Source organism: Carassius gibelio, chromosome A8, assembly GCF_023724105.1.
Source record: "Carassius gibelio isolate Cgi1373 ecotype wild population from Czech Republic chromosome A8, carGib1.2-hapl.c, whole genome shotgun sequence".
In the NCBI taxonomy this organism is placed as follows: Eukaryota; Metazoa; Chordata; class Actinopteri; order Cypriniformes; family Cyprinidae; genus Carassius; species Carassius gibelio.
Genome location: NC_068378.1, coordinates 2,796,296 through 2,813,301, shown reverse-complemented (window position 1 = coordinate 2,813,301; position 17,006 = coordinate 2,796,296). Strand labels below are relative to the sequence as shown.

Sequence of the window (17,006 nt, the reverse complement as noted above, 5' to 3'; positions counted from 1 at the left end):
AGTACTCATACAGTTATAATATCTTAGTGTTTGATTTAGTCCACGTCCCATCATGCCGTGCTGCTATCCATCATTGAGATCTGTGTTTGTGTGTGTTGTGTTTCATCTCTTTTAGTCACAATGATTCAATCCAGTGTGTGGCATACAACCCCGTCACACACCAGCTGGCCTCGTGCTCCTCAGGAGACTTCGGTGAGTGTGTGTGTGTGTGTGCGCACAGCTACAGAGACCAGAGGATGTTTCCTCCACAGAGACGCTGAAGACCTCAGTGTGTGTGACTGACAGCTGCGTAATGAGGGCTAAAGAAAGGCACTGATGAGTTATTCAGATTATGAAGAGAACAGTGTGTTCAGAAAGTATATCTGAATCCTTGTTGACTGTAAAATGAGTGATAGTCTCTGTGAGGAGTATAGATTTGAAGACTATAGTGCATTACACATGGTCTTTGATGACAAGAAGGAAATTAACTAAATCAATTCTGCTGTGCTCTCATGTTCATGGTTTGGCTCTGGTGTTTTCTGTGATCCACTCACCGCATGAGTCTGAACAATCTTAATTCATTTGACTCAGTCTGTAAGAGGTTTCAGTGACCTGATCACAACCGGTTTCAGACCTGTTCAGCAGGTGCAACATCAGAAACACATCTTAATAACCGGTGATACCAGGACACTGTAATAGTTCACCTAAAAATATTGACATTTACTAAAAACATGCACTCTCAGGCCATCGTCCCAGATAGTCTATAATCCATAATCACACTTCCTCCAGTGAAACATCTCCTGTTGTCTCTCTCATAAGTGTTTAGATCTGTTTAAACACTGCTTGATCTGTGCAGATTTCTCTCCTGATTCAGACCAGAACACTGTTTCACTGGAGGAAGTGTCAGCTTTGATGAGACTGATAATACATGAATGTCCTGGTGTTGTCTGATGAGAGAGGCTCAGCAGTGTTCTGTTCAGCTGCAGTTTAACACACTTCTCTGACAGGTTTGCTGTGTGTTGCAGGTCTGTGGTCTCCAGAGCAGAAGTCTGTCTCCAAACATAAAGTCAGCAGTAAGATCACATGCTGTGGGTGAGTGGAGGAGGTTTATCACAGTGTACTGTAGTAGCTGTGTGGTGTGTGATGGTGTTTGCTGGTGATCTCAGGTGGACTAATGACGGTCAGTACTTGGCTCTGGGAATGATGAACGGAGTGGTGAGCATCAGAAACAAGAGCGGAGAGGAGAAGGTGAAGATTGAGCGTCCGGGGGGCTCCTCATCACCCATCTGGTCCATTGCCTGGAACCCATCGAAGTAAGATGAGATCATAACATCGTCACCCACTGTATGATGTGAGCTGTGATTATTCAGATATCAGAGCTTCCCGCACAGGTGTATACTGAGAAACATTATTTTTGTCTTCTTAAACTTTTTGTAACCATCCGGAAATAATGAAACCTTCTGCGATTGATGAACTAGTGGAAAACCTAGGCTCGCCCTCCACGTTTGAGATTTGCTCGTTTCCCCCACTGATAATGGCACGTGTACTGCAGAGACGCTGAGAGAGACTGACAGACATATCATGCATTAAACCAACTCTACTGTACCGGAGTGAACTTTGGGGAACAGTGATACATTTAAAAAATTGGGATAAAACTTTGAAAAACTACAACTAAAACATTTAAGGGGTCCATAGAGGTGTGTGATGAACACGGCTCTCCTCGGAGTAGCTGCGAGCGCGGTGTCTTCTTCTGTGTTCCTGTGGCTCAGTGGTAGAGCATTGCGTTAGCAGCACAGGGTTGTGGGTTCGATTCCCAGGGAACACATGTTAAAAAAGTTAGCCGGAATGGAATGTAATCTGCTAAATGCATACATTTAACTTAAATGTAATTTTTCTTGTATGACAGTGTCAGCATTAAGGCACGATACTGCCACCTGGGCGCTCCACCAGGTACTGGCGCTGGAGTATTGACGTGGGGTTATCATAAGAGAACTGTTCATTTAAAATATTGCAGTTTCACAAATACCAGTATATCCTCACACAATAAATTAACACAATATTGATAATTGTTGCTTTGAATATCACGGTTAACATCACTTTATTATACTGGTATATCGTGACACCCCTATTATGAATATAGAGTACATATATTTTTTTCATATTTATTGTTTATTTTTCTTTATAATGAAGTAGTCTGTATTTAGTATATTGTGAAAGAATTATTATACACACACACACACACACACACACATATATGTCAATACTACATTAAAAAAAAAAAAAACTCTCTATCAGCTCGGCATCAACCAATACTGAAAAAGGTGATCAGACCATCCTTAATTATTAAAACATACGCTAATGATTTGGCAACATTGTGTTACACAGTCATGCTAATAAAGCTTTATTGAATATGAATTGTATTTGACAGACAGACAGAGAGACAGACTGACGAAGAACACAGACAGACGTTGCTCTCTGGCATTGTGTCTGTGTATGAAGCTTATCCTCAGACAGCAGGAACAGCTGAAGCTGGTTGAGGTGCTGCTGTTAGTGTAAGTGATGGATGAGGATGGAGCTTCTCTGGAGGAAGCAGCAGCAGATGATTTCAGAGAAAGCACACAGGAGCTGGACAGGACAGGACAGGACAGGACAGGACTGATGTTCTTCAGTGAAAGCATGTGTCACACTGGGCTGTGTGTGTGTGTGTGTGTTTCAGGGATGAACACAACGATATCTTGGCCGTGGCTGATTGGGGACAGAGGCTGTCTTTCTACCAGCTCAGTGGGAAACAGGTTAGTGTGTGAAAGTGAAAGAGTGAGAGTGAAGTAACATGGTGACTAGGGGTGGAATGGTTCAGTTGGTATCACTGTTTTAGAGTCACGGTTTCGGTACGGTTCAGTATGTGCTATGTTCATGGAAAAACTATACTAAAAAACAACAACAGCACACATATAATATGCTAAAGATAAAAAAAACATAATTTTCAGTTTATTTTATTTCACCACCATGACAGAATATATTCCAGCATACAGCATTCACATTGAACAAGAGTACACACTCACACACACACACACAGTCACACACACACACACACGCTCACGCACACACACACACACACACACACACACAGACAGACACACACACAGACACACTCACTCTCTCTCTCACACACACACACTCACACACACACGCTCACGCACACACACACACACAGACAGACACAGACACACTCACTCTCTCTCTCACACACACACACGCTCACACACACACACGCACACACACACAGACAGACACACACACAGACACACTCACTCTCTCTCTCACACACACACACGCTCACACACACACACACACACACACAGACAGACACACACACAGACACACTCACTCTCTCTCTCACACACACACACGCTCACACACACACACACACACACACGCACACACACACAGACACGCACACACACACACAGACACACACACGCACACCCACACACACACACACACGCTCACGCACACACACACACACAGACACACACACACACACTCACACACACACACACACACACACACACACACACACACACTGCGGCGCCCGGGGAGCAGTTGGGGTCCGGTGCCTTGCTCGAGGACACTTCAGTCGTGGGAGAGAGAGCAATCTCTACAATCTCTGCTGGTATAAGACTCAAACCCACAACCACGACTTGTTGTTGTTGTTGTTAAATTGTGATAATAGAAATGGATCATGTCAAATTCATGCAACAAGACATTTAGACATTTACAGAACACTGAGAAATACTCAAAAGCTGTGGTAAAGACTCCAAGATGCTTCAAGAAACCTTCCTGCAAAGCTTCAGTACTGTGAGTTTTAGGCACGTGTAAAAATGCTGTAAAGTGAGGATGCTGTCAAAAATAGTGTAAATAAATAGATTTTATTTATAAGTAAACTTCAATGAACTGAATTGTTTAAAGCAGCTTTTGCCCTCGGTGCACTTGAACAGAGTTGTGACTTGGTGAACAAGAAGGTATATAGAATGAATGTATGTAGGGCAGATTCTGTTCTTTAGCAGCGCTGTGGTGAGTACTTCAGCCCGAGGGTAAGTACAGGACACACTTACTGTACTATCAGAGAGAGACAGACATGCATTCACAGATCCACTCAGCTCCATATCTGTAAAGTTATGTTGGGTACACACTAAAAGATTTTTTACATCTTATGAGATTTTCAAAATGTGATATACCACAAAATCCTAGATTGAACTGTCTCGCTCCTATAGTGTGTGGTGTGCCATGATGTGACATAGACAGCACACCACACAAACCCAGAGTCCCGACTGAACACAGGAAACCTCACAAAATCTCGTGAGACTTCAGAAAAAGCAGGGCGGACAATATGCAGGAAGAAGTTGCAATGGTAGTGTTTGGAATGATTTTATACACGACACGTTGTAGAGTATAAACATTCATCATCAAGCTGATCCCCCATCTCTGCTGTCCACATCAGTTTCTCTTCGTGCTGCGTCATGACTGCTTCCGTCTTCCATCATCTCACCTTCTGATTGGATATTGTTTCGCTTCACGTGATCATCTCCAGAGCGTGTGTGTTTGTCCTCGGGGATCCCCCACACATCAGGATTTCTGATTGTAAATATTAAACGTTGAATATTTGCAATTCATGATTGGGGCGGCTCCGACGTTCTTCCGATCAGGTTCGGACACACTTAACACACCTCACACCAAGAGAACATCTGATGAGATCATCTGTAGAGCCATCAAGATAATCGGGACATAGCTAGGATTGTTGGAAGGGGGGAAATCAGCCCCAAATCAGCCCGATTATCTTTTGGTGTGTACCCAGCATTAGTGTGACATACTCTTCCTGTTTAACTTCTGCTATCTGTTTCAGTAGGATGTTCAGGAAAAAGTATGGCTTAATTTAATCCAGAGGGAACTGAATGAATGACGTTACATACTCTCATTCAGCACTTTTATCCAAAGCTGCTCTGTGGTTTGTCCTGAGGAGGCAGTGAGAAGTGCTTGAGTAGCAGGAGTACGTGTGAAGTTCAGGTTCAGAGCTCGTAATCATCATCATCTGGCACAGAGTCAGAATTCACCGTTGTTTACTCCTGCATATGACCCCTGTGGGGCTCCGTAGCTGTAGGCTTTGGGCTGCTTCGAAAAAAACGTTTCATGCTCCGAGATCATTTCAGATGTAAAAAATGCACATCTGCCTCCTAAAGCCATCATGCTTTTACATTTTTAACAACTTTAAATGGCAGCTTAACCAAATGTCAAATGTCTTCAAGAAGAGAGTTCCCATAAATGCTTATTAGCATACATATTGTTAACATATTGAATATTCTTCATGACCTTATTCTACATCCCTAATCCTACCCAACACCTAAACTTAACAAGTACATTATTAAGCAGCAATTGGGAGTTTATGAAGTAATAATTAATAGTTAATTAACAGTGAGAATTGTGACCCTTTGGCTTTATGCTGTACACATAGTTTTGCAGATCTGCTTCACATGTCCTGTCAGAGCTGAGCCTAAAGCTAAGGCACTGTCATTCAGTTCAGTGGCACTTCAGGTGACCCGAGTTTAAGTCCCGACTCGTGGATTATCACATCGTTTTATGTGATCCCCCACTATTTCAGATGATGACTGGACCTGAGCTGCTGTCTCAGAAAACATGACCTTTTAAGTGCTCCTTAATCAGAGTAATATATAAAATAATAAAATATAGTTTGTGTTTCTAATGACCTCAGAAGGTTAGAATAGCATGTAAGATTTGCTGTTAGATGAGAGTAGTTCAGCATGTTAATGTGATGCATTGAAGAAAGCACTAAAATAGCCAGGGTATATTTCCCATGCTGACGTGAGTTTTGTCTTCTGCAGATTGGGAAGGACCGGCAGCTGAACTTTGACCCGTGCTGCGTTAGCTTCTTCTCTAAGGGCGAGTACATCGTGATGGGCGGCTCAGACAAGCAGGCCTCGCTCTACACTAAAGACGGGGTTCGGCTGGGCACCATCGGGGAACAGAGCTCCTGGGTTTGGACCTGCCGAGTCAAACCAGACTCCAACTATGTGGTCAGACATCTCTCCAGTTATTATAGGATTATTCATTCATGAGGGTTAGATGTGCTCCGAGTCAGTGAATCTCACAAATATATTTCTGAATCACATATAATCAAATGAAATTACACAGCATTGCTTTTACTTATTATTGGGCAATTTATAAATAACTGTAATAAAAAAATGTTTCCCATTGCCCGACTGGAGAAACCAGCCAGACCAGCATATGTTGTGTTTTGGTGCTGGTATGCTTGCTGTATGCTTTTATTAAATGCATCCCATGCTGTTCACACCAGCAGCAACATTGGATGCTGGTTACACACATTGGAAACTATGCTGGTCTACAGTAATAAATGTTAAGGATGGGAGTCTGTTCACCAGGGTGGAATGCTGGACAGCTACAATGAATTTTGTTATGATGAAAATCATGAAAATAACAAGTAAACATTAATACATTAATACAATAATATCAATTATTTAACAAAAAACAACACTCATCTGGATCGACAAGCAAATTACAATAAAACACATTAGCAACAATAAGCCTTTCGCCGGCCCCTCCCCCAGAACAACCATTGCCCAAACACACATCATAGCAACCGTTACTATGTGAGCAGCTCCAACAAACATTGACTCCATCAAGATGGTGAAGCGGTGCGCCCGCGGCGATTGTAAATCGGACATTAGATACCCCGAGAGATTGTCTGGAGGAGTTGTGTTCTTCCCATTCCCAGAGCCGAAAACACAACGTGAGCGGTGCCTACAATGGATAAAACAGTGTGGACGGCCCCACTCCCAGTTAAATGCGTCGAACATTACAGATAATAAAATAAAATGGATATCTGAATGCCTTATATTTTATTTTATGTATTTCATTTTATTATTTTATCTGTAATGCACCTTTTAAGCCAAAGCAATTTTCTATTTGTGAATTCTGTTCATCAACAATGGAAATAAAACATTCTGATCCTGATTCTCAAAACAACAGAGAAATGTTAGTTAGCTTTGAATGGCTTTGACACACATGTAGGTTTAGCTAGCTAACATATCCTTGTATTTGAACAAAATCGCTACTCGCAATAGACAATAATAGACCATAACATATGAAAGAGAATGACCAGCATGACTGGTCCACACGGTGGTGCTGGTTGCATTTGAGGTACAGGTCATGGGGTTTCCCAGATTTTGCTTGAGACCGGTAAGCATTAGCCTCGATAGTAGTCGTGTCTCCTTCATTGCATATTTTTATATTTTTAATGTATCCCTCCACTGCATACTGTAACCCCTTTTGCCTCGATCTGGAGGATATCGCGGAGGTATTGCTCCAAAAAGGTCACTGACTCGCACTGGTATACCTCTTCCCGACATGGGAATATGTCTCGCTGGTCGTGTTTGACCATTTGTTTGTCGGAGGTAGCAACAGTAACTAAGGGGGGCGGGGCTCGGCAAAGGGCTAATTGATCTTAATTAAGTGCTCACTATGGGGTTCCATTTGTGCCAAAAATGCTTTGTACTACACATTTGTCCTTGTCAACAGTAACCTGTTAACTGTTGCCTACTTTTTCAAATAAATTAGTATATGTTGATTTGTACGCTCTCGGTTTATGTCATTTTGTTCTGTCATCCTTACTGTATTGATCCTACTTTTTCAGGTAAATTAGTAAATGTTGATGTGTATGTTCTTTATGTTGATTTGTTCCTCAGTATCATCTTAACTGTTGTTTTGTTCTGTCATCTATTTCTTTCGTCTCTTTCTATCGTCTTGTTCAGTCATCTTAACTGTTGTCTCTATCTGTCTTTTTCTGTCGTCTTTTTCTGTCGTCTCTTTCTGCCATCTTAACCGTTGTCTCTTTCTGTCATCTCCTTCTAGAAAAGACAGAAAGAAATGACAGTTAAGACAACAGAAAGTACAGAATGAGACGACAGAACGAGAGAACCGAACGAGACGACAGAACGAGAGAACCGAACGAGACGTCAGAACGAGAGAACCGAACGAGACGACAGAACGAGAGCACAGAACGAGAGAACCGAACGAGAGCACAGAACGAGAGGACCGAACGAGAGCACATAACAAGGGGACGGAATGAGAGGACGGAACGAGAGGACAGAAAGAGAGGACAGAACGAGGGGACAGAACGAGAGCACAGAACGAGAGAACCGAACGAGAGGACTGAACGAGAGGACCGAACGAGAGCACAGAATGAGGGGAAGGAACAAGAGCATGGAACGAGAGGACAGAACGAGAGCACAGAAAGAGAGGACCGAACGAGAGCATGGAACGAGAGGACAGAACGAGACGACAGAACGAGAGCACAGAACCAGAGGACAGCACGAGACGACGGAACGAGAGGACGGAACGATGGGACGGAACAAGGGGACGGAACGAGAGGACGGAATGAGAGGACCGAACGAGAGCACAGAATGAGGGGACGGAACGAGAGCATGGAACGAGGGGACCGAACGAGAGCACAGAACGAGAGGACCGAACAAGAGCATGGAACGAGAGGACAGAACGAGAGGACAGAACGAGAGCACAGAACGAGAGGACGGAACGAGAGCACAGAACGAGAGGACGGAACGAGGGGACGGAACAAGCGGACAGAACGAGACGACAGAACGAGAGCACAGAACGAGAGGACGGAACGAGGGGATGGAACAAGCGGACAGAACGAGAGGACAGAACGAGAGCACCGAACGAGAGGACAGAACGAGACAACATAACGAGGGGACAGAACGAGACGACAGAACGAGACGACAGAACGAGAGCACAGAACGAGACGACAGAACGAGAGAACCGAACGAGACGACAGAACGAGAGCACAGAACGAGAGAACCGAACGAGAGCACAGAACGAGAGGACCGAACGAGAGCACATAACGAGGGGACGGAATGAGAGGACGGAACGAGAGGACAGAAAGAGAGGACAGAACGAGGGGACAGAACGAGAGCACAGAATGAGAGAACCGAACGAGAGGACTGAACGAGAGGACCGAACGAGAGCACAGAATGAGGGGACGGAACAAGAGCATGGAACGAGAGGACAGAACGAGAGCACAGAAAGAGAGGACCGAACGAGAGCATGGAACGAGAGGACAGAACGAGACGACAGAACGAGAGCACAGAACCAGAGGACAGCACGAGACGACGGAACGATGGGACGGAACAAGGGGACGGAACGAGAGGACGGAACGAGAGCACAGAATGAGGGGACGGAACGAGAGCATGGAACGAGGGGACCGAACGAGAGCACAGAACGAGAGGACCGAACAAGAGCATGGAACGAGAGGACAGAACGAGACGACAGAACGAGAGCACAGAACGAGAGGACGGAACGAGAGCACAGAACGAGAGGACGGAACGAGGGGACGGAACAAGCGGACAGAACGAGACGACAGAACGAGAGCACAGAACGAGAGGACGGAACGAGGGGATGGAACAAGCGGACAGAACGAGAGGACAGAACGAGAGCACCGAACGAGAGGACAGAACGAGACAACATAACGAGGGGACAGAACGAGACGACAGAACGAGACGACAGAACGAGAGCACAGAACGAGACGACAGAACGAAAGAACCGAACGAGAGGACAGAACGAGAGCACGGAACGAGACGACAGAACGAGAACACGGAACCAGAGGACAGAACGAGACGACAGAACGAAAGAACCGAACGAGGGGACAGAATGATAGGACAGAACGATACGACAGAACGAAAGAACCGAACGAGAGGACAGAACGAGAGCACAGAATGAGAGGACAGAACGAGAGCACAGAACGAGAGGATGGAGCGAGACAACAGAACGAGAGCACAGAACGAGAGGACGGAACGAGAGCACAGAACGAAAGGACGGAACGAGACAACAGAACCAGAGGACGGAACGAGAGCACGGAACGAGGGGACAGAATGAGGGGACCGAACGAGAGCACAGAATGAGAGGACGGAACGAGAGCACGGAACGAGGGGACAGAATGAGGGGACGGAACGAGAGCACAGAACGAGGGGACAGAACGAGAGCACAGAACGAGAGGACGGAATGAGGGGAAGGAACGAGAGGACGGAAAGAGAGGACGGAAAGAGAGGACGGAAAGAGAGGACAGAAAGAGAGGACAGAACGAGGGGACAGAACGAGAGCACAGAACGAGAGGACTTAACGAGAGGACCGAACTAGAGCACAGAATGAGGGGACGGAACGAGAGCATGGAACGAGGGGACAGAACGAGAGGACCGAACAAGCGGACAGAACGAGAGGACAGAGCGAGAGCACCGAACGAGAGGACAGAACGAGACAACATAACGAGGGGACAGAACGAGACGACAGAACGAGACGACAGAACGAGAGCACAGAACGAGACGACAGAACGAAAGAACCGAACGAGAGGACAGAACGAGAGCACGGAACCAGAGGACAGAACGAGACGACAGAACGAAGGGGACGGAACGAGAGCATGGAACGAGGGGACAGAACGAGAGGACCGAACAAGAGCATGGAACGAGAGGACAGACGAGACGACAGAACGAGAGGACGGAACGAGAGCACAGAACGAGGGGACAGAACGAGAGCACAGAACGAGAGGACGGAATGAGGGGAAGGAACGAGAGGACAGAAAGAGAGGATAGAAAGAGAGGACAGAATGAGGGGACAGAACGAGAGCACAGAACGAGAGGACTGAACGAGAGCACAGAATGAGGGGACCGAACAAGAGCATGGAACGAGAGGACAGAACGAGATGACAAAACGAGAGCACAGAACGAGAGGACGGAACGAGAGCACAGAACGAGAGGACGGAACGAGGGGACGGATCGAGAGGACGGAACGAGAGGACGGAACGAGACGACAAAACGAGAGCACAGAACGAGAGGACGGAACGAGAGCACAGAACGAGAGGACGGAACGAGGGGACGGATCGAGAGGACGGAACGAGAGGACGGAACGAGAGGACAGAACGAGAGGACAGAACGAGACAACAACGAGGGGATAGAACGAGACGACAGAACCAAAGGACAGAACGAGACGACAGAATGAAAGAACCGAACGAGAGGACAGAACGAGAGCACGGAACGAGAGGACAGAACGAGAACACGGAACCAGAGGACAGAACGAGACAACAGAGTGAAAGAACCGAACGAGAGGACAGAGCGAGAGCACGTAACGAGAGCACAGAGCGAGGGGACAGAACGAGAGGACTGAACGAGAGCACAGAACGAGAGCACAGAACGAGAGCACAGAACGAGGGGACGGAACGAGAGCACAGAACGAGAGGACGGAACGAGAGGACAGAACGAGGGGACAGAACGAGAGGACGGAACGAGAGGACAGAACAAGAGCACATAACGAGGGGACAGAACGAGAGCAGAGAACGAGAGGACCGAATGAGGGGACAGAACGAGGGGACAGAACGAGACGACACAATGAGAGAACAGAACGAGAGGACAGAACGAGAGCACAGAACCAAAGGACAGAACGAGACGACATAATGAGGGGACGGAACGAGAGCACGGAACGAGAGGACAGAATGACAGGACGAAACGAGAGCACGGAATGAGAGGACAGAACCAGAGAACAGAACGAGAGGACAGAATGAGGGGACAGAACGAGAGCATGGAACGAGAGGACAGAATGAGAGCACATAATGAGGGGACGGAACGAGAGCATGGAACGAGGGGACCGAACGAGAGCACAGAACGAGAGGACCGAACAAGAGCATGGAACGAGAGGACAGAACGAGACGACAGAACGAGAGCACAGAACGAGAGGACGGAACGAGAGCACAGAACGAGAGGACGGAACGAGGGGACGGAACAAGCGGACAGAACGAGACGACAGAACGAGAGCACAGAACGAGAGGACGGAACGAGGGGATGGAACAAGCGGACAGAACGAGAGCACCGAACGAGAGGACAGAACGAGACAACATAACGAGGGGACAGAACGAGACGACAGAACGAGACGACAGAACGAGAGCACAGAACGAGACGACAGAACGAGAGAACCGAACGAGACGACAGAACGAGAGCACAGAACGAGAGAACCGAACGAGAGCACAGAACGAGAGGACCGAACGAGAGCACATAACGAGGGGATGGAATGAGAGGACGGAACGAGAGGACAGAAAGAGAGGACAGAACGAGGGGACAGAACGAGAGCACAGAACGAGAGAACCGAACGAGAGGACTGAACGAGAGGACCGAACGAGAGCACAGAATGAGGGGACGGAACAAGAGCATGGAACGAGAGGACAGAACGAGAGCACAGAAAGAGAGGACCGAACGAGAGCATGGAACGAGAGGACAGAACGAGACGACAGAACGAGAGCACAGAACCAGAGGACAGCACGAGACGACGGAACGAGAGGACGGAACGATGGGACGGAACAAGGGGACGGAACAAGGGGACGGAACGAGAGGATGGAACAAGCGGACAGAACGAGAGCACCGAACGAGAGGACAGAACGAGACAACATAACGAGGGGACAGAACGAGACGACAGAACGAGACGACAGAACGAGAGCACAGAACGAGACGACAGAACGAGAGAACAGAACGAGACGACAGAACGAGAGCACAGAACGAGAGAACCGAACGAGAGCACAGAACGAGAGGACCGAACGAGAGCACATAACGAGGGGATGGAATGAGAGGACGGAACGAGAGGACAGAAAGAGAGGACAGAACGAGGGGACAGAACGAGAGCACAGAACGAGAGAACCGAACGAGAGGACTGAACGAGAGGACCGAACGAGAGCACAGAATGAGGGGACGGAACAAGAGCATGGAACGAGAGGACAGAACGAGAGCACAGAAAGAGAGGACCGAACGAGAGCATGGAACGAGAGGACAGAACGAGACGACAGAACGAGAGCACAGAACCAGAGGACAGCACGAGACGACGGAACGAGAGGATGGAACAAGCGGACAGAACGAGAGCACCGAACGAGAGGACAGAACGAGACAACATAACGAGGGGACAGAACGAGACGACAGAACGAGACGACAGAACGAGAGCACAGAACGAGACGACAGAACGAGAGAACCGAACGAGACGACAGAACGAGAGCACAGAACGAGAGAACCGAACGAGAGCACAGAACGAGAGGACCGAACGAGAGCACATAACGAGGGGATGGAATGAGAGGACGGAACGAGAGGACAGAAAGAGAGGACAGAACGAGGGGACAGAACGAGAGCACAGAACGAGAGAACCGAACGAGAGGACTGAACGAGAGGACCGAACGAGAGCACAGAATGAGGGGACGGAACAAGAGCATGGAACGAGAGGACAGAACGAGAGCACAGAAAGAGAGGACCGAACGAGAGCATGGAACGAGAGGACAGAACGAGACGACAGAACGAGAGCACAGAACCAGAGGACAGCACGAGACGACGGAACGAGAGGACGGAACGATGGGACGGAACAAGGGGACGGAACAAGGGGACGGAACGAGAGGATGGAACAAGCGGACAGAACGAGAGCACCGAACGAGAGGACAGAACGAGACAACATAACGAGGGGACAGAACGAGACGACAGAACGAGACGACAGAACGAGAGCACAGAACGAGACGACAGAACGAGAGAACCGAACGAGACGACAGAACGAGAGCACAGAACGAGAGAACCGAACGAGAGCACAGAACGAGAGGACCGAACGAGAGCACATAACGAGGGGATGGAATGAGAGGACGGAACGAGAGGACAGAAAGAGAGGACAGAACGAGGGGACAGAACGAGAGCACAGAACGAGAGAACCGAACGAGAGGACTGAACGAGAGGACCGAACGAGAGCACAGAATGAGGGGACGGAACAAGAGCATGGAACGAGAGGACAGAACGAGAGCACAGAAAGAGAGGACCGAACGAGAGCATGGAACGAGAGGACAGAACGAGACGACAGAACGAGAGCACAGAACCAGAGGACAGCACGAGACGACGGAACGAGAGGACGGAACGATGGGACGGAACAAGGGGACGGAACAAGGGGACGGAACGAGAGGACCGAACGAGAGGACCGAACGAGAGCACAGAATGAGGGGACGGAACGAGAGCATGGAACGAGGGGACCGAACAAGAGCATGGAACGAGAGGACAGAACGAGAGCACAGAACGAGAGGACGGAACGAGAGCACAGAACGAGAGGACGGAACGAGGGGATGGAACAAGCGGACAGAACGAGACGACAGAACGAGAGCACAGAACGAGAGGACGGAACGAGGGGATGGAACAAGCGGACAGAACGAGAGGACAGAACGAGAGCACCGAACGAGAGGACAGAACGAGACAACATAACGAGGGGACAGAACGAGACGACAGAACGAGACGACAGAACGAGAGCACAGAACGAGACGAAAGAACGAGAGAACCGAACGAGACGACAGAACGAGAGCACAGAACGAAAGGACGGAACGAGACAACAGAACCAGAGGACGGAACGAGAGCACGGAACGAGGGGACAGAATGAGGGGACGGAACGAGAGCACAGAATGAGAGGACGAACGAGAGCACGGAACGAGGGGACAGAATGAGGGGACGGAACGAGAGCACAGAACGAGAGGACGGAACGAGGGGACAGAACGAGAGGACGGAACGAGAGGACAGAACGAGGGGACAGAACGAGAGGACGGAATGAGGGGAAGGAACGAGAGGACGGAACGAGAGGACAGAAAGAGAGGACAGAACGAGGGGACAGAACGAGAGCACAGAACGAGAGGACTTAACGAGAGGACCGAACTAGAGCACAGAATGAGGGGACGGAACAAGAGCATGGAACGAGGGGACAGAACGAGAGGACCGAACAAGAGCATGGAACGAGAGGACAGACGAGACGACAGAACGAGAGGACGGAACGAGAGCACAGAACGAGGGGACAGAACGAGAGCACAGAACGAGAGGACGGAATGAGGGGAAGGAACGAGAGGACGGAACGAGAGGACAGAAAGAGAGGATAGAAAGAGAGGACAGAATGAGGGGACAGAACGAGAGCACAGAACGAGAGGACTGAACGAGAGCACAGAATGAGGGGACCGAACAAGAGGATGGAACGAGAGGACAGAACGAGACGACAAAACGAGAGCACAGAACGAGAGGACGGAACGAGAGCACAGAACGAGAGGACGGAACGAGGGGACGGATCGAGAGGACGGAACGAGAGGACGGAACGAGAGGACAGAACGAGACAACAACGAGGGGATAGAACGAGACGACAGAACCAAAGGACAGAACGAGACGACAGAACGAAAGAACCGAATGAGAGGACAGAACGAGAGCACGGAACGAGAGGACAGAACGAGAACACGGAACCAGAGGACAGAACGAGACGACAGAGTGAAAGAACCGAACGAGAGGACAGAGCGAGAGCACGGAACAAGAGCACAGAGTGAGGGGACAGAACGAGAGGACTGAACGAGAGCACAGAACGAGAGCACAGAACGAGGGGACGGAACGAGAGCACAGAACGAGAGGACGGAACGAGAGGACGGAACGAGGGGACAGAACGAGAGGACGGAACGAGAGGACAGAACAAGAGCACATAACGAGGGGACAGAACGAGAGGACCGAATGAGGGGACAGAACGAGGGGACAGAACGAGACGACACAATGAGAGAACAGAACGAGAGGACAGAACGAGAGCACAGAACCAAAGGACAGAACGAGACGACAGAACAAGAGCACAGAGCGAGGGGACATAATGAGGGGACGGAACGAGAGCATGGAACGAGAGGACAGAATGACAGGACGAAACGAGAGCACGGAATGAGAGGACAGAACCAGAGAACAGAACGAGAGGACAGAATGAGGGGACAGAATGAGGTGACAGAACGAGAGCATGGAACGAGAGGACAGAATGACAGGACGAAACGAGAGCACGGAATGAGAGGACAGAACGAGAGGACAGAATGAGGGGACAGAATGAGGTGACAGAACGAGAGCATGGAACGAGAGGACAGAATGAGAGCACATAATGAGGGGACGGAACGAGAGCACGGAACGAGAGGACAGAATGACAGGACGAAACGAGAGCACGGAATGAGAGGACAGAACCAGAGAACAGAACGAGAGGACAGAATGAGGGGACAGAATGAGGTGACAGAACGAGAGCATGGAACGAGAGGACAGAATGAGAGCACATAATGAGGGGACGGAACGAGATGACAGAACGAGAGGACAGAACGAGGGGACATAATGATGGGACGGAACGAGAGCACAGAACGAGAGGACAGAATGACGGGACGGAATGAGAGCACGGAATGAGAGCACAGAACAAGAGGACAGAACGAGAGGACAGAATGAGGGGACATAATGAGGGGACAGAACGAGAGCATGGAACGAGAGGACAGAACGAGAGGACCGAACGAGACGACCGAACGAGAGCACATAACGAGGGGACGGAACGAGAGCATGGAATGAGAGGACGGAACAAGACGACAGAACGAGAGGACGGAATGAGACGACAGAACGAGAGGACAGAACGATAGCACAGAACGAGACGACAGAATGAGAGCACGGAACGAGAGCACAGAACGAGACGACAGTTAAGATGATACTGAGGATGACAGAACAAATTGATATAAACAAAGAACATACACATCAACATTTAGTCATTTACCTGAAAAAGTAGTCAACTGTTATCAGGTTACTGTTGACGAGTACAAATGTGTAGTACAAAGAATTTTTGGCACAAATTGAACACACATTTTAAAGTTTTTTTTTTTTTTTTTTGTCTTTTAATGTCCATTATTTTTTCTGTGATGAACCGTCCGGCCTTTACCCATCTGGCCTGCAACTCCTTCTCCTCCACATTGTTTTTGTCAAGCCACTCCTTGAAGCAGACTGAAAAGAAATGAACAGATAGATATTGAAGTTTGTGTTGCACCAGAGCAAATAAAATGTATTACTGTGTAACCCAGTACTTGGCATCCCACAAAGACCTTGTGGCTTACTGCTACCTTTTAATGTCTG

General features: G+C 48.5%; 1 protein-coding gene across 4 annotated transcripts in view; it reads left to right on the top strand.

Moving 5' to 3' along the window:
* Positions 1–17,006, top strand: part of ift122 (intraflagellar transport 122 homolog (Chlamydomonas)) — an 80,319-nt gene that overhangs the window by 9,184 nt on the left and 54,129 nt on the right. For all 4 annotated transcript variants that reach the window (XM_052605246.1, XM_052605244.1, XM_052605245.1 and 1 more), the window contains exons 5-9: positions 116–192; positions 1,005–1,071; positions 1,146–1,292; positions 2,696–2,771; positions 5,877–6,068. In XM_052605246.1, coding sequence (XP_052461206.1) covers positions 116–192; positions 1,005–1,071; positions 1,146–1,292; positions 2,696–2,771; positions 5,877–6,068 — 559 coding nt within the window. The remainder of the gene's footprint in view (positions 1–115; positions 193–1,004; positions 1,072–1,145; positions 1,293–2,695; positions 2,772–5,876; positions 6,069–17,006) is intronic.